Genomic DNA, 23,078 nt, shown 5'->3' with positions numbered 1-23,078 from the left:
GTGCGACCCACACTCGCCGCTGACAAAAGCGCCGTATTAACATCTCCCCCCCCCCCTCCCCCCCTCTTCTAGAATTTCACAGAGTGGAATGGCAGGGTGAATATTAGGGCGCAGCCCTTTCTCAGCCTTTACCTGGATGTCGCTCCACATAGCGGAGCTGCACAGAATGATCATAACCATAACTACGCGGCCAATCATAATCATAACTACACGGCCAATCATAATCATAACTACACGGCCGCGGTTTCACCAATAAATGTCTGTGCATTGCATATTGCAGGTTGGCAACAGCCAGCAAACATCAGGCGTCAACATAATTGGCGTGCTTTCTGGGAAGCGCAGGAGAACTCCAGAGGATCAACTCATCGTTTTAGGAGCCCACTACGACACGTTTAACCGAACGAAAGGTATAAACTGCAGCAATGCTTCCGAAAGTTTGCTACCGTGCTTTTCGCGTCACGACTTCTCCCTCCCCCTTCTTTTTGTGATGCTGCATGAGATGTGGGCACGGATCAGCGCTGAGCATGGCAAGGTCCCGTGAGGAGGGTGGATCGTTTGTGCCACCCGAACGAACGTTTCCCCACCGTGACGTTTCAATCTGTGACATTTCAGTCAGATGATGCACTCTCCTTACGCCCACAAGAGATATATTTTTCATGTGAATCGACCCTTAGCGGTGCGACGGGTAGACATTATCCTGTCGCGGGAGTAGGATGGGGGGAAGGTTAAGGACCATGGTGATTTGTGTCTGCTATATCTCACGAAGTATCTACACAGCGCGTATCTCGATTACGGTCACAAAGACCTCCGTTCGTCCACCCATTCGCCCGGAAAAAGAAATATGTCCGCCCGTCCCTCCATTCTTTCAGCCTCAAAAAGCAATCTCTTGTCTGTATTCAATCATGAAGAAAAATGTTTTCAGTGGTGAACCCCGTAATTACATCTTGCAGTTTTCTTTCTTTCTGGTGTTCCTTTACTCATATTTTGGCCCATTGCTTGCTTCTTTGGTCGTTTAGGACAAAGACTAGGTCCTAAACTCTAGGTTCTCTTGCTATATTGTAGCAAGAGAACATCTATTTGCATCTGTGTTTCGTCAAGAACTAATGTGGATTGCCAAAAATATGCTGTTTTATCATTCTTAGCTTTAATTACCCCTTCCCTCCTCCCTGAAGTTTATTCTGAGCATTTAGAGATTTTTAACGTCTATTTATTTATTTATTTGAGTGTATATTTATTTATTTTGAGCGTTTAGAGATATCCGGGTTGAACAGCGGCTTTCATTTTTTCGAGAGGTTTACTTGCGAGGGTTGAAATTATGCATACGGGAGATTGTATTACACGATGCTCGCACTCTGATGTCAGTAACATACATGTTGAGTGACAGGCGTCAACGACAACGGCTCCGGTGTCGCTGTCTTGCTCGAAGTGGCTCGGGTCATGACAGCGCATCAGTGCGAACTTGATTACACGGTCATCTTCGTCGCCCTGGATATGGAAGAAATTGTAAGTTTCAACACTGCCCGCGAACCGCATGCTATGACAGTTCTTTCCTTTTGTCAAGGCCACGAAAAAATTGTGTTGCAGTAACTCAAGGTCAGCGACAGCTGTCCGCTCACCACTGACCCAACTCTTATCAATAACTGGAGGGAGCACGTTTTGTTACCTTCTAGATAGATGTTGCGAAGCCTGTGACTTTTTGCAAAGCCACAGGCTTCGCAAAAATAAGAATTTCTAGTTCAGAGTTGCGTTGGCTTTTCAAGACTGGTCATATAAGACCAACCTCCTAGCTGTTTATATGGTTTTAGGTAGTGATTTAACATAGATAGTATACTCGAGTCTTAATACGACCGCAAGTGCATTTCGGGTGTACCTCTCCCCTCGCCTTCTCATCTCAACCACCTTCACGTGGTGTGAAGAGCTAGGTGCATTTTTTGCATGACATCAAAGCTGTAAAAGAAGCCAAATACAGATAAGACCTCCACACCTTCACGCAACATCGGCAGAATGATTAAATCTGAAGCGCAAGGTCATTTGAATATGATAGGCGTCAAAATCCTTCTCTCTCCCCGAGCTCCCAAGAGGAGTGCCCCTACACATTTACCAGACCAGGAGGAATGTACCACCCATAGTTCTACATCACTGTTGCAAATCGTCCCCGTCATCATCAGCCTATACTTATGTCCACTGCGGGACAAAGGCCTTAACCGTAGTCTTTAAAGCGCTCACACCTTGCGCTGTCCGAGTCCTTTCCTGCTCCTGAATTTTCTCATCTCAACCCTCCCCCCCTTAAGTTGGCTGGCGTCCTCTATTTATATTCCCACCTCTCCGCAGCCATTCTAATGGTCTATAGGTTGTCACTTAATTCTCCACATTGCAAACCCGGCCTGATTCCGCTTCTTTCTCTCAAGTTGAGCTGGAATTTCTTCGACCTGAGTTTGCTTCCTAATAGAAAATGCTCTTTTCCTATCCATACGCGTTATATATCATTCTTCTTTCGAGGGATCGCGGGGCTGACCTGAGTGTCCTTTTGAGGCGTTCAGTTAGGCACCAAGATATATGCATTAGTTGTATGCCTTTCTTTTTAGTGGCGGAAGTAGTGCCTACCAGTTATTACGTGACAGTGCTTGCTTAATGCCCTCCAGTTCATACTAATTCTACGTCTGATTTCTTTCTCGTTGTTCTGATCAACAGCGACAACTTGTCCGAGAAAGTTATATTCATCAACCTCTTCCAGTATTTTATTACCTGAGCAGAAGGGGAGTCTTCTTGCATGTCAGTTGAACATTAAGCAGAGTGGGAGTCTCTCTGCATGTCTTTTTAACATTACTTTTGATTCATTCAGATTTATTTTTAACCCTATGAGAAAGATTTCAGTGTTCAGTTCCTGCAGCATTCTGTTCAGGCCACATCGTGACTCACTGAACAAGACAATCTCATCCGTAAATCTCAAGTGGCTCAAATGTTCGCTGTTTACTCCCAACACTGATGCCATCCAATTAAGCTTCCCAATTACTCCCTCCATAAGCTGTAAATAATTTCGGAGAGATGGTGCATCCTTGTCTGACGGCCTTCCTCATAGGAAACTTCCTAATTCTTTATGGAGGGTTATAGTGCCCGTACATCTTTTATACATGTCTTCCAAGAGTTGGGACTCCAAGAGAAACATTTGGAAGCATTGGGCAATAAATAGAAAGCTCCGCCCCAAGAGAAAATATTCTGCTGGTTTCTGCTGGTCCCCGTTGAGGTGGTTTATGGCCAAATTCCCAGCTGGGACCAGCAGGCTGCTGGTCCCAGTTGGGACCAGCAAGCAGCTGGGACCAGCAGGCTGTTGGTCCCAGCAGGCTGTTGGTCCCCGTTGGGACCCACAGGCTTGCTGCTGCCAGTTAGAATTAGTCACTTGGTGGGCAAAATATATATCGCCAGTGGCATGTGCCTCCAGCTAGAACAGCATGATGTACACATTACACATGATGCATTCAGATGCATTTTATTTACCAGCAAATGTTGCAACTGCCATGCACACTTCCCTTGTCGTTTTTACAGCGAATTAATTTCCTGGCGTCTTGAACTCCTCTGGACAACTTATACAATGGATATTGAACAGCATTCCCATTATGAATTTATATCAGAACGGCATTCACCTTTGCACAGCAAGCGATGCAGGTAGCGTCTTTTCGTCGTCATCAGGAATTTAGTACACAGGGCACACGACCTCTAACAAAGACACACGAAGCGGCGAGTCCTACGTACCACACCATGCCGCCGCGACATGCGGCCGTGTTCACGCTCACAAAAGTTCGGTGGGCAAAAAAAAAAAAAACCTCTTCGGCAACACTCGATGACATGACGCCGACTGTTTTGATGTCGAATTTCGCTACAAGGTGCTCAGTTGGCGCCGTATTCGTCCCGCGCAAACACACGATCACACCACCGCACACCGCACTTCGTAATCGTCGCCATGTTGGCTAGGAAACAACTAGCTTGGCATGGCTTCAGTTGGCCAAGTTGGCTTCGCGGCCGGCTTGTTAAAAAAACGTTGCCGGTACGTTAACGAACAATCAGCGGCAAAAACACATTTATACCTTGAAGCTGCAAATTCAGGTTCCTTGTACAATTGTCAGCTTTTAGGTCCGCTCCGACTTGGCTGCTTTATGAAGGGCATAAGTGTGGGTTAGGGCATGGCCGATTTTTGCATTGTTGGTGGGCGAGGGTTCGTTTTTCTTTCTCTTTGGTTAAAAAATAGAATATTCGGCGAGTATATTATGCCTAGAAATAGCTATAAAACCAGGACTCAAGGACCGAAGTGGGCACATACACTGCAGCTCTCCAATTGTTTCGGGACCAGGCTTATATTTATTCGTTTTAAGAGCACAAAGTTGAGCTTTAGACGTCCTAGACGACCTTCGGCTAATGATTTGCTGATTCTATAGGTCCTTTAGCAGAGACAATCTGGGTACCAAGAAGTCCTGGGAGCAACTGTTGGTCCCAAATGCAGCCATTATGGTCCCAACTGCAGCCTTGTTGGTCCCAACAGCAGCCCAGCTGGTCCCAACTGCAGCCTTGTTGGTCCCAACAGCAGCCCAGCTGGTCCCAACTGAAGCCTTGCTGGTCCCAATATCAGCCCAGTTGGGACCAACTGGAGCCTTGCTGGTCCCAACTGAAGCCCTGTTGGGACCAACAGTGGCCTAGCTGGGACCAGCAGCACCCTATCTGGGACCAGCAGCGGCCCAGCTGGGACCAGCAGAAACCAGCAGCGGCCCAGCAGAAACCAGCAGCAGCCCAACTGGGACCAGCAGAAACCAGCAGCGGCCCAGCTGGGACCAGCAGAAACCAGCAGAGACCAGCTAAAACCAGTTCAAATATTTTCTCTTGGGGCAGTAACAGTAATTCTTGTTACTCAGAGTTAAACGACCGCTAAAACATGTAGTACCTGGTTAAGTGCTCAATTTTTATGTGCAGGGGTGCGTTGGCAGCTACTACTTTGTGCACGAGTTCCTCATCTCAAGCGAACTTCTGCGAGACAAGTCCATGTTTCAAGGCGCCATCATTCTGGATACGATTCTACACTACAACGATACCATGTACTCTCAAGATATTCCCAAGGACATTCAAGAAGTAAGTTGAGCCATGAACGCGAACCACTATCTTAGTTAAGTTTTGGTGCTGCAAAAGCTCGATTATTGACAAGTTTTGGTTCTTTCACGGTGCATAAACAGAAAGCCAACCCTGTTAATCCTTTCACAAGAAAATGAGTTTTGAGTCCTCCCGCAAGGAAATTATAGCATGAAAGTATAATTTGCTATGACGTCGGACCCTTTTTTACAAAAATATTTGGTATTATATTTAGACAAATATCAATGTGCCAACTAATATTAAAACATGCAGAATAAATAATTTCAAAAAGCCTGCAGGGTTTAGTAGCCATGGGTGTCCAGGAGCTCTGGGTCGCCGCATCAGACAGATCTGCAAAGATTCTGCAAGGCGGAAGGAAGAGAAAGGTTTATGTGCATATCACGGTACGGATGTTAGCGCATGATCGACCCGCTGGATCCTCCGGGGTCACTCGAAGTAAGTCCACGGACCAGTCAGTGCGAAGGGCAGATACGAGGCACGTCACTTCCACGACTTCAACTGATGAGTCCTCAGAAGTCTCTCGATGTGGAACCACGGACCAACCATCGTGAAAGGAAGATAGAAATTATAATACTGGGGAGGGTAAATCTCTCAGCATCCGCAGGAACGCACTGCCGCAAAAACATCATCTGCACTCTGAGTTCGGCCGAGTTATGCCGGTGCAGCACCTGGGGGATTCTGCTGCTTGACTTAGGTTGTTACAAGGGGTAGCACCTCCTTTAAAGGAATTGAAGAGCACAATGTGAACGCAGTTCACTTGATTCGTATGCGCAAGCGAGCGCACACCCATATGCATGAACCTTAATTGGAGGCGTATGGTCTATACTGGAGCAATGCCAAACCGGCTTCGTGGCAAAACTGGTTATCCGGTTATTCGATTCGCCGATTATTCGAATTTGAAAGCCGGATAACCGGAGTGGTCGGTTAGCGTATTTTTAGCTGGTTTTGTATCCGAATATTCGGATATCCGGATTTGTTTTATAATTCAAATATTCCGAAAAGTGCGTATCGGCGAAATTGTTTTAACATTAGGAAGTTGTCAAAAGATTTCAGAATGTATGTTAAACAACGTATTTTACAAAGTACGAATTAACGTGTTTTTCACGATTATAATGCGGGCCTTTGCTTACTAAAAGTAGTCTTTAAATTTGTGTGCGCGTTGCAATTGGGCTTAAAACTGTAATCGGCTTCAAAGCGGCGAGCAGCATTACCAGAGACACAAACCCCTCCCTAAATACAACTCAATCCAATCCATTGTTAACATCAAGTGAGTAAATTTTGGTGCACCCATTCCTTAATGGGCGTGCTTTATTTAGCCAGCTTTTGCACATATTAGGGGCGAAGCCCCTTAGTTTCTGTCGGCGTCTCATGTCGTTGTAGTATCAGATAGTCACAGCACTAAAACACCAGGACACTCGTTTTCCAACACCTCCCGCTAGAATATTGTTTCATCTCCATGGGAAAAACGCGTACTAAAACAACCCACCGGGTCACATGTTTTCCAACACCACACGCTAGAGTGCTTCGTGCTTCAAAGACATGAGACTTACAGCAAAGCTGTAAGTCTCTGCCCTCCAACGGTTTCATCTACGAGGGCAAAAACGCCAAGGCGCCAAGAGTACACTTATACACTGCATGCTTCGCCCCTCCCCAGGTTTCACGTTAGTGGAGATGGCCCTGGATTTTTTTCTGCTGCTGCAATTATCACCTAATTTTAGTTGTTATTGTTCCGAAAACTTACCGATGTAAAGCGTTCATCAAGCGCAAGGTAATTTTACTTGCTCACAGCGAGGAAAACCTAGCAGCATCACACGCATGCTGGAGGTCCCGGAAACATGAATGCACAATTGATGTAAAAAAGCAGAGCCATATTTTCATTCCAATTGCTTCACCAGCCCTGTAAGCGGATGTTTTAAAGAACTTGAAGGCTCCCAAGTGGAATTCATAAATTAGTAGAGAATGAACCAACGGCCCCCGTCACGTCTAAAATTACGAATGTCATTGCAGTTGAACTTTCAGTGACAACTAATGTCTTCTGCATGCACGTATGTGGTGTCGTGTCTATTACATCTGCACGATAGAATCGGCGTCCAATTTTTTTTATTGCCCTCAGCAAACTACCTGTGCGTTACAATGGGAGGAAGAAGGGGGGGGGGGGGGGCGTTAGAATTGTGCAAGTACATGAGCGTACACACGATCGAACCAAGCAATCGAATAGCATGTTAGCACCTCCAATTATTGCGTTCAAACATGCGAATATCCGGTTAACCGGCTATTGTAACCAGATAAACTGATTATCCCTTGTGGAAAATATGGATACCCGGATAACCGGTTTTATTACCGGTTTGGCAGTTATCCTGCTGCAACCCACGTCTTAACTTGCGCATTTTAAAACTTATGCCACGTTTGCCAGTTGAGAAGACTATAATGGTGCCAGTGTATGTTTCAGTCATCACCATTGTTTATAAATTACTGCTCGCAGTCATACAACGAATAATATGACACCGCCGATTAGCAGCCATTGCTGTGGCCGCAAGGGGTTCGGGAAAACAGCTGGTAAATGCGTTCTAATTCCCTCGTGATACTGTGGCGGACTTGTTTGGTATCTATCTCGATGATACCGACTAGGTACACAGGCGCCCTGCCCCGTTTACCCTGCATGACTGCTGCTAAGGTGGCGTATACTGCCACTCACTGTAGATGAATCTTCTCCCTCGTGCTGCTTTCATCGTTGCGTGTAGGCCAGCGCGATGGTGGCGCAGGAGATCGCGGAGGACGGCTTCCGTGGCAACTTCCTGGCCAGCATGTCGCGGTGGCAGCTGGATGGCCCGCTGGCCCTGGCCTTCACCCGGGCCTGGCGCAGCCAGGGTCAGCCGCACTTCGGCCTCCACAGTCTGGCCGTACAGCTAGGACCCCAGCTGCTGGAGTCCACCCTCACTGATCACCCCAATTTCCTCCGGAGCGACCACGTCACGTTCTGGTACCAGAATCACCCCGCTTATGACCACAGCCTCAGCGCCATACTGCTCACGGACACCGGTGAGAATTCTCCCTCCCAAAGGTCAACACACCATGTGCATGGTCTTGAACAGCCCAACAGATAAGACTCCCCTACAGTTCTGCACGGGTGATTCAACCAGGTAGCATCAAACCACACCTCCATTTCATCAAGCAGCCATGGGCGAACCTTGCCCCTAGATTTCATCAAGTGGCTTTGGTCGAATTTCCAAAAAAACGATGCCCTTGGAGACAAGCCCCGCGTGTACAAACTTATCTCCGTTACCGATGACACCAAAGAAAGCCCTCGGCATGGATAACAAAAATAGCTTGCCATGCATGATGCTGTTCCAAGGCGCCTGCGATTGAACAGAGGTGGGCTAGTCCGGGAAGCCGAGCGTTCAAGCGTTAGGACATTTCGGTTAAAAAACCGACAGAATTCTAATTTCACAAAAGCGTGAGGGGCAACCCACATTTTCGGATATTCAGTAATAAATGAAAGAAGTCGGTATTTAAGACGAAGGGACTCTGATTACTATTTTTGTGCTCTCCAGCAGGTTTTTAATCCTTTGACAGAGTGAAGCACATCACAAAACCTCACAAGTCTGCTGACATTCGCGATACAATGCTGCCGTGCACTTTTCACGTCGTCGTGTTTTTGTTCACTCGTACAAATATCAGCAGTTGACTATTATTATGCTCTTTCAACCCCTCAACCCACGCGCGCGATTATACTTTCGTGCTTTTCATGAAGAGAAAAGTGTGATTGAAAGTCTTGTTGCTAAGGTTGCCTGTACACCCCTCCTGTACCGTACGCGCTCTTGATTATTTATTTTTAGTGTGTCGTCTAGGGGAATTTCAGAAAATAACTTGCGGTATCATGCTCATACATTGTCAAATTTTAAACCCCATCACTTGCCTGCCAGAGCGAAATGTATCTCGTGACAGCAAGCCCACCATAACAGCACGAGCTTTGGTCAGAAGAAATGGTTTCAGTTAAATTATTTCATAATTAGCTCAATGTGATTGTAATCGTTCTTATTTGTTGGAACACGATTGCAAATTAGAAGCACAAACACTGCAAAATTAGCGCCATAAAAATACCGTATATTTTTAATGACCTAAAAATGCTAGTAGAACTTTTTGCACTCAGACTATAGCTGTTCTTCCGGTGATGCTGAGCCCAGCCAGGCATGCAATAAGGGGGGGGGGGGCATTGGAAAGACATAAGGTAGGACTGAATTGTTGTGGGGCAGAAAAAGAGTGGAGAGGCAGTGTTCAAGATTACAGCAGGGAGCTTGGAAACCAGGAACAGGTTTAGTCCAAATTAAGTTTAAATTGGAAGAGACCACGTGAGGTTGATTCGCAGAGAAAAAAAAAAAGAAGCCTGAAAATTTTATTTCCGGGTGGTCCTCCTCATTTCTTCTATGCCTGTCGTATTTGCGCTGTTTATTTTTCGAACCGAACCTTTACCAACTTGGTAGAGGTTTATTTGATATGGAGTTTTGATAAGCTTTGATATGGAGTGTCACAAGGAGCAGTTGTACTCATGACGATTAACAACACCCTTACACGTACCCAGTTCATTATTGCACTTGCAATTGATTGGCTGCTCCGGAAAAATTGTGTTTAACTTCTATTTTTATATCTGAAGATAGTAATCGCATTATATCCGATCGGTATGACATGTTGGCCAATTGAAACTTATGCCGTCCACTTCCAATTTTCAGGACCATTTCGCGGTACAATGCGCGAGTGCTACCACGAAGTATGCGACAACATCACGGCACTCACTGATCTCAATCTGCAATTCATTGAAAAAACTGCAAACTCGCTTGTTGCACTGATTATAGATTTGGCCAGGGGGTCTTGCAGCACAGGTAAGGAAACTTTTAACATTTATTTACTCAAGTTCTTCGTGCTGGAGCTTCAGAAGTGTCCCTTTGAATGCAATACGACTCGCAATTATTAAGTGTTTTTCATCAGTAAAGTGGTTCTCATGCCCAAATGCACCACGCCACGCCTTCACCACTTATAACTGCCGAGGCCAGTCTTCTACGAAAAAAAAAAAAAAAAAACTATTCATCATGCATGCTGGTGTGAATCATGTGGCCATATTTTGCCTTCTGTAGTACGTCTGAATTGTTATTTAGTGAGTAAGATATTTTCTTCTCTATCGCAAAGTTGTTGAGCATCCGAAAATACGCAGCAATCGTCACTTCAACTGGAGGCATTTTCTAACGCTCCAAAGACAGGGCACAAAATTTAAGCGTAACACGAAATCGCAGCTGCGCGTGCGATTTCATCCACCGTGCCATCACAACCATGCGTGCGCTGCATTATTCAGGTGCTTCAACGGGTGGCTTTTGGACTGATGTGTTTCTGGTAACTTCATAGAATTTTTTTGTTTTTACCAGTGGCGGACCAGAGCGAGGGAGGATGCATTTGTCGTTTTCTGAACTAGCAGTGAGCCACCCCCACTTCCCTACCTACCATGTTCGAAGGAAGCTGGGTCTTGACCATGAGTGTGCCAGAGATCCCTTCTGGGCTTGCAAACATTGATTGGGGATTAAAGCTGTCTCTCAACGTAACCGTAATTACAATAAAACGTAACACTAAATTTAATTTTTTTTTTCACACTCATTCTATAGAACATGACATAATCACATTTATGTCAACATGTGGCCTCCGCGATCAGCTGCCGGCGGGGCAACAGTGCGCCGCCGGTAGCTGATCGTGGAGGTCTCGGTTCACCAAACAGTATCGTGCTTTTATCAGGTCTCTGATATAGCCCGATACACAGCTACAACAGAAACAGTGGAAAGGGCAAATGTATCATAAAACACTTTTCTATCTCCTTTTCCCATCCATTGTGCTTCAGAATTTTTTATAGCCGGAAATGCAATAACATGTCTTCACCTGCCAGCCGTGATATTTTACACAATAGCAGTAATTGAGCTGCAAAAGTGAAAGCAGTATTTAATATCTGCTTAAGTAATGGTTGTTCTATGGTAGATCAAGATAAATTGGACAGCTGAAACTGCTTCGCAGCTGACCACTGTCCTCCTGCCTGCCTGTTGTCCTTTTTTTTTTTTTAACTTCCTCGCAAGAATGGTGGCTACGTACAGTCTTTGTCAAAATTTTGTGGGCCAAGCCGGGAACGCGCAGGCTGCAAAAAATTCAATGTACAAGCTTCCGTCCCGAGCGAGGTTGCAACTTTTTATGCAGGAAAGCTAGAGAAAACACCTTTCTTTCGTACTGCATTAAAATATTTTTGTCACATTTAAAGGTAAAGCCGATTCTTTCAATTCTTTGTGGCCAAGAAGGCTTGGAATTGGCCCACAAAATTTTGACAAAGGGTGTACATTCTAAATAGAGAGCCTTTATTTGCCCAAAAAAATGCACGTGTTTCTTCCGGAATAGTCCATCTTTATTTCATCCCCACCGCTTCTTTGATTTAGAAAATACATATATGCAGCTTCTGGTCACTAATGGCATCACGTTTTTTGCAGCACAGAGTTCAGCACTTCACTCGCACAGGTGGCAGAATAAAGCATCGTCAAACAAGGTGCAAGAATGCACACTTGTACTCCTCTGTATATTAGTGTTTCTCACAATGTAAATAACATCCAACAATTACCAAAATAAAAAAGTTTGCTGCAGACTATTTTGTACTCTCTGCACAGACACAATGAACAAAGAATGTACAATGAACATAGAACATGTTGTGAATGAGGAATGCATAGCTACGGTCCCTGCAACAAGCAAGCGGGTCAACAAGAAATGGCGTGCAGAGCACCCCTTGGCGCGGCTCCGACAAGATCTTAAGCAAACCCAGTAGGGCTCTGACGATGCCGCAAGAGCTTGAAAATGGACAGCCCTCATCAGTGTGGAATCTTCCAGCACCAGTCACGCGAATACAACAAGCTAGGTTCCCATTTTGCTCCCCTACTTTTCCCTCCCAATTTTTAAATAGACGGATGTACAAGAGAGGCAGAGAGATAGGTGACCAGAAAAGAGAAGTGCACAACAATGTTGCCATGGGACCACAACCGGTGAATGCGCACTTTATATTAGAAGCATTTTCTGCTAGGAACATACTTTGTTAACTTAGAATAGTTGACAAACGACTCAAACAGTACAACATTCAAGCATTTAATGAAATTTTCATAGAATTGCAGCCAAGTCTGCACTTTTGTTGCATCAGTACTATGAAGACAGAATGCAAGCTTCATTCATTCAGAAGACTGCTTTGTTCCAATAATAATGATTACAGTTTTAATGCAAACTTCAAACAATTAATATAGACGAGGAAAACAGCTGAAGTAAAAGCAATTCGCCAGCCACTTTCCGTCCCAGCCCTCAGACGTCCCAGGCACTTGTTTCTGCGATGGGTGGCTACTAACCAAAGCCACAGGCAAGAAGCGTGACTGCGATTGTAGTGGTGCCTCTCGTTCCACTTGATCACACCACATGAATGCTAACCTGGGATTAACACAATGAGAACTCTGTTTTTAGCTTTTCCCCTATTACGTTACTGCTGAAGCTGTCTATCGTGAGAAGTGCAAGAGACAGGAATGGAGTTCAGTGAGTTACCAAAGGCTAGTGCTTTCAAATAAAATAATGTTGTATTTTGTCTTCGTTGTCCCTTCAGCACGATTTCTTGAAGCTAATACAGTAAAAGCTCGTTAATTCAAACTCAGTTAATTCGAACTTACGCCCTGGTCTCGGCACAGCCCCGTATATTTCAATGGGGGAACACTCCTGATAATTCGAACGTGTCGGCATCCAGAACGGTTCATTCGAAGTGGGATCCCCTGGTTTCCATCGCTCCTCGCAGAAGAAGTCAGCCCAGAGTGATTACAATGTGTTGCAAATCCAAACCAAACCAAATTTCTGGAGATGCAAAAAAACTGACTGATCAATTAATTTCGCTCGCTGCTTGAGCTCCATGAACATTTACAAAATCACCTTCCACGAACGTGCAGTAGTGCCTAATACGTGATAACGAGTCCAGAGGTGGCTTCTTTGTGTTCTTCCCGCGCAGTGTGCGCGATGTCCATTCATTCTAGCGCAACCCGATAATTCGAACTCCACTTAATTTGAACAATTTTATGGTTCCTTTCGAGTTCGAATTAACGAGCTTTTACTGTAGTCTGAACATGATTGGTCTGAATATGACTGTCTCCACTTGAAGAACACACTTCTCAGTTTTCCAAAAAGGCTACAAAGTCCGTCAGCTTAGCCAGCTGCTCGTCGCTTGGTGCTGACCCTTCGTTTGTGGTATCTGGAAAAAATAAAGGAGGTTTCGGAATGGGAGGAAAAAAATGAGTAGGTAAAAATTAAAGAATTTTATTCACTACCAATACAGTATACTGAACCAAATTCTGCAAGTTACCAACCACAATAGAACCTCACTGATGTGTGTTCGAAGAGCTTAAAAAACAAGCAAACAATAAAAAAAAATGATTACAAGAAAAATATGTCATCTAAACATATTGAACTACAAATCTGTAGCATGACCAAGCTTTCAAAAGTGGGTTTCACTGCCCGTTTTATCGCCATACCTCGTCCCACTTAAAGAAAAAAAAAGGGGCATGCACGCACATGCATCCAAGTTGGGACTGACTTTTTTTTTTTCTGTCAAATTCATGTCTTCACCATAAGCGGGCCCCTTACAGCATTGTTCTATCGTATTGCAATTATGCTGCATCTAAACTGCCACCAAATAAACAAGGTTTTGTAATAATACACTCACTTTTTGCAGCAGCCAACTACAAAAGTGTTTGCCATATAAGAAAGGATCCTTTCATTACTTACCTCACCTTAACTCACTCCCCCCCCCTCCCCCAAAGAAAGAGGGGCTTACTATCCCTGAAGTAAAAAATACGCCTACCTTTGTGCTTTGGTGAAACGATGCCATTTTCAACATCAACGACCCAGCCCAACGGCCTCACAACTGGAAGGCGTGAGAGAAAGAGAGAATACAACTGTTACACAGCTCTACGAACATGCCACTGGTCCTTACCATCTGCGACTTCAGGCCTGGGAACACCCAGAAAAGAGGCGGTATCATCAAGGGAGATGGAGGAGTATGCCTTGGCCACCAGTGCCAAGGCACGCCGCCTTGTGCGTTCTGCAAGGCAGCGCACACGTTATTAGCACTACCAGCCACTGGAACTCGTTAACAAACTGAGGTCTTGTTTTTGAGATTCTCACAGAAACAAGGAATGACCAGTCTAAAGCAAAAGTAAAAGAAAATGTATGGCTGACACACAGCTCAAAACAAAAAGAAAATGTATGGCTGACACACAGCTCAACAGCAACAAAAAAGCTCTCAGCACTATTCAGGGAGATGCCCCACGCTGTGAATCAACTGTGTGCGGAAATTTTGTGTAAATCAAAGTTGGCAACCACTCAAAATTTGCAAAATCGTTTAGATTCTCACCCTGAAAAAAAAGATTTCTGCTTTCAAATGAAAGCACTGTACGTGTGGTAATATATCGTGCAGCCCAGCATGGCCAATGCAGCATTGTATTGCATATGTTGGCATCATAATTACACCTTTGAACTGGCAACAGGCACAACAGTCAAATGCTGGTTAGAATTAAAAGGGGAAAAAACAAACAAACACGCCTGAAAAGAAAACACCAGATGAGATGTAGGAGCCTCGCCTAGCATCCAACTGCTTGCTGTTGCGAGAATACGGGACCATGAATTGGTGGCTTAAAAAAATTACTATTTAAAAGATGTGGTGCAGAAAGTGAGAAAAAAATAATAAAGGCACCTGGAAAATAACAGCAGGATGCTTCCTACCCCCTTCATGCCCTTATATGGGCATGTGACGGCTAGACTAACAGGCTACAAAAAGGGAAGGCCATTGAACTTTTTCTTTTCTGGAATTTCTGAAAAATTTGACCTCCACAGCCTCCCGCCCCCCACCTTACCTGGGTCAAGGTGACAAACTCTGGCTGGCCAAAATATTGCTTACACTCAAGGCACCCTACTATACAAGCCTAAGTTCTTCCCTCAGCCCTGCACCCTCTACCCATGGTGTGCAGAAGCCAATTAAAGGCTGACTGCAGCAAAAATTTCAACCTCTTGAAATCCCTAGTTCCATATAGTCTGCAAGATAGAAAATATCACAGCTGAAGCATGCACACGCACGCTGCAAGCAACCAGCAGCAGAAATCGTCAATTTTGAAAAAAAAAATTGAGGAGAGCACGGCCATTATGGCGAGGCTGAAGTGATGTTGCAGCCGACCAGCGGCTCAGGAGAAAGCCTGCCTGAAACCAATTTGCGCGCACGGTATCCCTGAGAGAAGCGCGCCCAGTGGAGCTCAACCGGTTCTCCCGCTGCATGGCTGGCTGATAGACCAAGAACCTGGCCAACGGGAAGGTCACTTCCACTTCCTGGCTGTGTGCATGATCTGCCAGCAGACGCTGCGTCACCTGCTGCACAGCCATTTTAACCCATCCTGATTCATGGGGCTATTAGTCATGTCCCAGTTTACTTGCTGGTAAGTACTAGTGTTCACAATAAATTTCGGTGAGGTGAAAGTTAGGTTCAGTTGGCCTTTAATAATCCCCACCCAGTATACAAGTGGCCAGGACAGCTGACCTGGTTGACCACCATCACATCCCAGCACTGACTTGTGGTGAGGACTGGATGGCCCAGGACTACATCAACCAGGAGGCCTCTCACTGGGCAGGAGCCTGAACACCAGCTTTAGCTTTAAGTAAAAGTGTACTCAAGGAATCTATGCTCATGACACGCGTGCCTTTATAGCTGGGTTACCAAACACATTCCCTGTTTTTCCCCCGAAACAATCTCCAAGTTCACACGTTCGCCACAAATTGAATGAAGTATCTAAATGTAATTTCGCCACAGAAAAGCATTATTTGAGAACAATTTTGTCAAGGTGCACTAAGGCAACAAGCAACACAAACTGTGTACTCCAGTATGAATTAAGTTTGCACCTTTTTTTTTAATGCGAAAAATTTTCTTGCTGTTGACTCTAAGAATGGCCAGAACAATCTCTCTATACTCTAGAACGCTTGCAAACTTGTGAGAAAAGTGCAGATAAATCTTCAACTTGCCTCCCAGTTCTTTCATGGCGGGTTTCACGTAATCAGGCCAATCCTGGTTTAAGCCAGTGTATATGGCAGGAAAATCTTTATACCAAAGGCCATGGCCAACTTTCCAGATATTGCCCAGCTCAGAGTGGGACTGCTCAAGAAAAGGAAAAAGCATCATTATCACACTTAGTAATTATAACAGTGTTCTTCATGCTTACAATTAGCAACATGTTGCTAGGGTGTTTCAATTAACAGTGCTTAAATACCATTTGAAGTTTCGTTTTAGTTACATTGAAAAACTGTGAATGCAATTAGTTTAGTAACAATCAATATTGCTATGCCAATTGTTAATTAGCCTAAACCTTTAAAAATCTCAGTTGAAAAAGCAACATTTACCGACAGCCTCTGCTGTGGAGAAATTATATCTGATGCCAGAAAAAAATTGCTGCATGACACAGTTACCTAATATTTTACAGGCATAAAATGTACCTTGTAATGCAGGCAAACAGCATAATAAAGCAAGTTAGCATCTTAATACGGATAGCCTTATCTCGCTGAAAGAAACCTGAACGAACGAACTAGTCAACCCTGTAGCCATGGGTGATGGGTGTTTGCAAGCAAGGGGGGGGGGGGGGGGGGGGGGGGGGGGGGAGGGAATGTAATATCAGCTTGGGGGCGTAATACAATTTGAAAACATCGTCATTAGCTAAAACTTTCAGCTTTTTTTGGCGGCGGGTTTCAAGAAAGACCCATGAATGGCACAAAATTGAAACAGAAGCAAAACACAAGTTTGGGTTGTCAAAGAGACTGATTTGTCCCAATAACAATGATACCCATTTCAACGCAAACTTCGAGCAAATAATCCAGATATTAAGGAAAACAGACGAAACAGTGCCAACTCACCAGACCCTTCTCACCGGCTCCTTATAATGTCATAAGGACTTGTAACATTTTTTTCAGTTAAAAAATGTTTTTCTGGGCAAGTTGGGTTGGATACCAAAGGCTCTTCAAATTAAATTAATTTCAATTCAAATTAAGGAATGTATTTTGTCTTCCCGACCCCTTCCACTGCGCAAATTAGCGCAATGATCACACTGTTTCGATAAATTCTGCATAGGCAGCCAAGTGGTTTTTCTTTTTTTTTTTTTGTGGCCATAACATCATCTCTTTGCCTGGTTGAAGCATGCCAGACGGCAACTTTGCCTACTTGGACTCCTCCCCCGAGAGCATTCTGGCTTCCCCATGCTCAATATGGAGCCATAAAGCTACATTGCAAACGAGGGCAATGTTGTTTGTAGCAGTAAGTGAAACACCTGCCTTGTGCATAAAACAGCTCTGCCTTTTTAACCCCCAACCTTTGGCATAGTCCAGAAGGAAATAAAAGATAATGTGAGTTGACACGATAGCCACAATTTTGCCAAATTTTTCTATATGACTCTTCTTGATCCATATGCTCTATAAATGAAAGGCTAAATATAAAGTACGTTTCAGAAATCCTGGATTTGCCATAGGGACATGTCTCCCAAGTATAATTACGTACTTGCTTGATTTCTTGAGGAATCCTCTTCCATAGAAATTTCGCATTTGGTCTAGGCAAACAAAAATTGGGCTTGTAAGACCTTGGCGACGAAAGTTCTCAGAACTAAACTAGAGCTTGATACCTACAGGTCATTCTGAAGCAAGTAGATTGCTAGCAGTTGGCCATAAACTTGCGGACTCGCCAGGCCATTTGGTGCCTAAGTTGGGAAGAGACGAGCAAAGAGTAAGCAAAAAAATGCAGAGCTTCCGGAGCTCTCAAAACAAGAAAAGAAAAGCTAGGTTTTTTGTTCAAAGCAGACGTAATTAACGCATAGACCCATAAACGGTCCCGTCCATCAGTGCGCCACAGACGCTTTGCCTCCAGCAATGACTAGTCACGCCCACAACCAATTACTGCACAGATCTAAACACACGCTTGCTTTTGCCTTTTTCGCGCAAAACAAAATGTTGCTGCAACGTCACAGCAGTTTCTACACTTTAGTTCCCAAGTCAACACTCCTGTACACACTATCACTTTTCTATTCCTCTCAGTGCAAGTAGAACTTTCCGCTTGCTGTACACCAAGCTGTCAGTTAGCCTGCGGTATCATTTCGTTCTCGGTCAGTTTGCAGTGAGCCATCTTTTCACCGTTTACAGGAAGCGCCCACTGCATTTTACCTAACGTGCTCGTACCTCCAGCTCTTGAAGTTCAAGATCTGCAGCCAACCTCGAGTACTCTGGCACCCCAGCATCTCCACCTCCATCAACGACCATTTCCATCTTGGATTCTACGATTCTACTGCAAACGTGATTTCATCACCGCACTGGGCTCAACTGGCTCAATCAGCTGATCGCTGCATGGTTGTAAGGTTGTAACAGTTGAACACTTGCGGCTGCTGCCTCTCTCTTCTGCCAACTAGAGCTTTTTTTTTGTTTTTCAAATCGACAAGGACGGATCTAAACGAGTTGTAGTAAAGTAAAGTAAAGTAAAGTGAACTATAGTAAAGCGGAGTACTTTTAAAACTCAGCTACATGCCGACCCAGCTAAACCGAGCTACAATGTACCGAGCTTATGAAGCAACCGCACCGCACGCATGCTGGCACGTGATGATGATGATAGCTACTCAGTCACTTTATTATTGTACTTTATTTGTTAAATTCCAGTAACCTTTCTCGGCTTTGAAATGTATTCAAATTTTTGTTGTAATTACTTTATTTTATGTTGTTTTGCTGCAGTGATTTAAGTTTTTTATTTTATACGCTCAGCCAGCCCGGCCTCGGCCTTAGCCGTTGCCCAACCCTCTTCCTTTGTTTCGCTTTTATGATTTTTTTTTTCTAGTGCCGCCGGGTTGCCGTGGCAATAAAGCCGGTGTGGCTACCTCGAAGTTGCTTGTATGTTCGCATTATATAAATTGTTTCACCGTGATCAAATATCAAAGAGGTGCTGTATTGTGCGCTCAGGCGAAGAGGAACCTTTGACCCGTACGGAAAAGTTGACGAATGACTGCCTTATTTGTGTTAAGAGACTGGATGAGACAGCGCCAATGGTTAGCGCACGTCCCTCTCTAAATTTCTTTGTTGTGAGGTGAGTAGACCTTTTCGTGGGGTTTCCTCCCTGTGCGTTCTTTAAATAAGGCTGGCATGGTGCAATCGCCGTGTGTTTGATGATAGTGTGTCGTTGCCTAACTCTAACAACTCGGTATCCGATCTTTTTCACCGTACGTATGAACAGATATCAAGCAGCCAACGTGCGAGCTAACGTTGCTCCCTGTTGGATGTCGTCAGGAGAAAAGGTTGAAGGTTTTTCAGCTGGCCGCCCAGATGCCGCGTTCCTGGTGAACAACATTACAATAGGTTGTTTGGATCTGCTGCTTTACAGAACTGTTGGGCGCGAAAATTTTGACTCATCCAGAAAGCTCTGGGAAACGTTAAGGAGGCAAGACAATAAAAAATGTTTAAGCAAGCATGGATTCGCCGACGAGGTGACCTGAAAAAGTCATGAGTTGCAGGGAACCTCAGAATATGAACGTACTAAGAAAAGCGTACGGATGGGTTTCAAGGCAACTGTTTAGCATCGAAGTCGTAAAGAAGCGCTTTAAAAAAAAAATCAGGCGAAGAATTTATATAGGCGTGTTGCATTCAAAGCGCAATCCCAAATAACGTAAAGCTTCCATTGTAAACCTTTCATTGAAAAGAAAACTTCCAGTGCTCAAAATGAAACAGAAACTTGAGGCCTCATGAAGTGCTTCAAAGAAAAACCAGGATCAGGCCAAAAAGGCCACGAAAAGAGGCTAGGTCGCCTAGCAGAACACCGAACACCCAATTTCATGAATTACGGCGCTAGCCAAAGTCGCATTCTATCTCCTGTATAAAGTAAAAATTGAGAATGTGTAGCTGGACAGCATATATGTGGTGTGACGGACCGATGGTAGGTGATGATAGTGTAGCTGTTGATGGGTGAAACAGGGAAAAGCAGAAACCTAAATAAAAAGATGATAGAATTTGGAGGCAGAGATTAGATTTGGCTGACACAAGATTAAGGTTAGGACAAAAGTCAGTTGCTTTTAAAAACCCTGCAACATGCACCTAATGACTGATGATGATGCTGATTGGTTGAAAAATAACCACAGTAAAGGCTCGCTCACACTTGCAACAAAAGTGATGTGATTTCTGTCGCGCCGACAAAAATTGGTAAAGACCAAGCGACAAAACCGATCGCTGGGCGACTGAAGTGATAGAAATCGCGTCTCTTCTATCACACCAGTCCTAAGTGTGCACGAGCCTTAATAACGCCACTGTTTTGGTGTTTTTCCAGGGTTTTATGTGGCACATGGTTGCAGGCTCACAAGCAGCACACTCATACAGCCACCCAATTTTTTTTTTTTTTTTTGCAGGAGTGTCAACTGGCAGGCCAATCAGTGCCATGTCACCAAATGGTGCAGCAATATGTACATGCTTACGCACAAAGCATGCTTTTTTATGTGAGGGAGCGAAGTGAGAAGCTTAACAGGTGAGGCTAACAACAGATTGTGTTTTGCACATAGGTGCCTATTCTCGCCCATCTCACTGCACTGCTCTGCAATGGGGCACTGACCAGCATGCCAGTTGGCACTTCCAGGACATTTTTTAAAAGACAGAGGGTTGTGTGTGAAATATAAAAACTAAATGGAAGACTGGGAGAGAAGAAGTAAAAGTTAAGTGGCCGTAGACAGCTAGACTGCCACTTCATTTGTGGCTATGTAGTTGCATCTGTGAGGCACTTTCAAGAGATAAGTGGCTAACTGAAGGAGGGCCCTGTGTATTCTTCGTCTCTTTCTTTCTTTTTCTCTCTCCCGTAGCCATCAGCTTAAGTCAACTTATTCTGGCAAACAAAAAGGTTGATCAGTTTGTATTAACAATCTGCATAGCACTGCGTAGGTTCAGTCATGGTTGTCGGCAGGATTTTGTCTTGAGGGGACAAATCCTTCACATTGCGGGGGGAGGGGGTACAAGTGCCCTTTTGTCACCCCTCTGCTGACGCCCATAGGTCCAGTGGTATGGCTTGCAATGTGGTGAAGTTGGCTTGCAATGTCGTGACTTTTCTCGACGCCTGACTGCTGCTTTATACACTTGCCAAAAAAAGGTTGCTGCTTCATACAATGTGCAGGCCATGTCAACAAAAATTGAAGATGAAGACTTGGATGGTGCGGAACAGTCAGGAGATGAGGAGGATGAAGAGGGAGGAGGGTCCAAACGTCGGGGAGCGCAAACAGGGAGGAGTGTCACACTGAGCATGCTCATGTCTGATGGAATCCTACAGCACGGCGAGAACGTCTTGTCCATTGACTATCTCGTGAGTAGAAAGTGCTTTCATTTTAGTAACTTGCTGTTCCTGTTACTTTCGTTATGCATGGCATAAACTGCAAACTTGTACATACTACTATGTCTTGGGGTGCTTCGCAACTGAGACACACGTAAGTCTGCTTTCCCAAAGTGATATAAGGCAAGTAGCTCTTGCTTCTGTTGACAGTGCTGCAGGCAAGGTGTCTCGGTGAATTTTGAGTCCCACCTTGCTGTTAAATGTTGGAAACATTTATTCACTGGCTGGTTGTTGATTGAGATTATAATAACGGTTATGTTTTGCAGAAATATGTGGGTAATGTGACAAATTGTTTTTGGATTGAGATGTTGACTGGTGCCCGGTGTGTAACGTCGTCTATGGCAGGGGTTGGCAACCTGCTGAGGCGGAGGGCCAAGTTGCATGAAGCTGACACGGCGAGGGCCGGGTGGCAAATGGGGGAGGTGGGGGTGAAGACATTGTTAGTCTAAATGTGAAAAGGGGCGACAATGCCTACTGGGAGGGATTTTTCTTTGTTCCTGTCTTACTCCATTTGAGGTCAAAACTGCCACGTTGGCATATAAATAAGAAATTACAAGGTCGGAAGGGGTTCTGGCATCGTGACGGAGGCTACATAATGCCACCCTGCAGGCCTCATGTGGCCCACGGGCCGCAGGTTGCCTACTCCTGGCCCATGGGATAGCAGGACCCTTACTAGAAGTGGGCTAAAACTTGAGTAGTTCGACCAATCTTGGTTAGCCTGACTGAGCGTTATGTACCGAAACTCGAGCTGCGTCATGGGGCACCAAGCAAGAAGCAAGGTGTTCAACTCACTGCATCTGTCTTTGTTAACATCTCGATCTGATGCCGCAGCATCACTTTTTATGACATGCGCGCGGAACCCACGTGCCGCTGATTATCGGAACTGATTACCTTTCCATCTTGTCTAGTTGGGATAAGAGTGCACTGGTTGTGTATGTGTGCACCTCGTACTAAAGCAGCTTTGCATTACGGAAAAGCATTTGCAAAGGCGATGGGCTGCACTGAAGATTTGAGAGGCGTACTGTAGGGGAATGGACCTTTTTCATTACCTTTATTTGCGCATGCACTTGCCGGCGCCGCCGTTACTTTTGATGGCTCGCTCTTCTCAGAATTTCCGCTTCAGGCGGATGTGGTAGGTACGCCGGACCGAACTCCTAGCTGGTTGGCATTTGGTGGCCACGGCCGAAGCCTTAAGTTATCGAGTGGGCAATCACCGGTGTAGGAAACCGTATTAAACTTTGCAAACAGTGCACCTAAAGAGCGACCCTTGTGCATGAAGTAAGAAAAATGGAGTGCGGTTTGCATCAAACCAAGCCCTCTGATTAGCATTGTTGGATAACAGTACCACCGGCAACCATGGTCGAAAGAGTCTCCACTTGTGCCCTTCGTATTCACCACTATTAGCGCCTTTCTTGGCGTGGAAAAGGTCTATAGCTAGAACCTAATGCAAACATCTGGGTCGACCGGTCGACCCAGGTTATGGGTTTGTCAC

The 23,078-nt window shown here is 44.9% G+C and overlaps 3 protein-coding genes across 10 annotated transcripts in view; 2 read left to right on the top strand and 1 right to left on the bottom strand.

Annotated features, from left to right (window-relative positions):
- The window catches only part of LOC144155781 (uncharacterized), a 36,432-nt gene extending 24,638 nt beyond the window's left edge, over positions 1–11,794 (top strand). The window contains exons 3-8 of the mRNA XM_077687437.1: positions 281–407; positions 1,385–1,503; positions 4,960–5,115; positions 7,875–8,172; positions 9,861–10,010; positions 11,643–11,794. Of these exons, the coding sequence (XP_077543563.1) occupies positions 281–407; positions 1,385–1,503; positions 4,960–5,115; positions 7,875–8,172; positions 9,861–10,010; positions 11,643–11,752 (960 nt within the window). The 3' untranslated portion in view covers positions 11,753–11,794. The remainder of the gene's footprint in view (positions 1–280; positions 408–1,384; positions 1,504–4,959; positions 5,116–7,874; positions 8,173–9,860; positions 10,011–11,642) is intronic.
- Positions 11,795–12,269: 475 nt separating this feature from the next.
- On the bottom strand, positions 12,270–18,829 carry LOC144155783 (COP9 signalosome complex subunit 8-like). The gene is made up of 7 exons (XM_077687438.1): positions 18,421–18,829; positions 17,875–17,945; positions 17,750–17,798; positions 16,231–16,360; positions 14,159–14,266; positions 14,027–14,089; positions 12,270–13,417 (listed from the first exon to the last, which is right to left on the bottom strand). Exons 1-7 carry the CDS (start codon positions 18,505–18,507, stop codon positions 13,338–13,340), a joined length of 588 nt encoding a protein of 195 aa, XP_077543564.1. The 5' UTR covers positions 18,508–18,829; the 3' UTR covers positions 12,270–13,337.
- A 224-nt stretch (positions 18,830–19,053) lies between these two features.
- The window catches only part of LOC144155780 (MPN domain-containing protein-like), a 44,868-nt gene continuing 40,843 nt past the window's right edge, over positions 19,054–23,078 (top strand). For 4 of the 8 annotated variants that reach the window (XM_077687435.1, XM_077687436.1, XM_077687433.1 and 1 more), the window contains exons 1-2: positions 19,055–19,312; positions 21,374–21,559. In XM_077687435.1, the coding sequence (XP_077543561.1) occupies positions 21,377–21,559 (183 nt within the window). In that variant the 5' untranslated portion in view covers positions 19,055–19,312; positions 21,374–21,376. Of the gene's footprint in view, positions 19,313–20,621; positions 20,738–21,373; positions 21,560–23,078 lie in introns of all 8 variants that reach the window. The other 4 variants (XM_077687434.1, XM_077687432.1, XM_077687429.1 and 1 more) reach the window with 2 other exon arrangements.

Source organism: Haemaphysalis longicornis, unplaced genomic scaffold (assembly GCF_048455015.1).
Source record: "Haemaphysalis longicornis isolate Haplotype H1 unplaced genomic scaffold, Haemaphysalis longicornis Haplotype H1 scaffold_1, whole genome shotgun sequence".
NCBI lineage: Eukaryota > Metazoa > Arthropoda > Arachnida > Ixodida > Ixodidae > Haemaphysalis > Haemaphysalis longicornis.
Note: the sequence above shows the minus strand (reverse complement) of the source record. Positions and strands in the feature narration are given on the sequence as shown.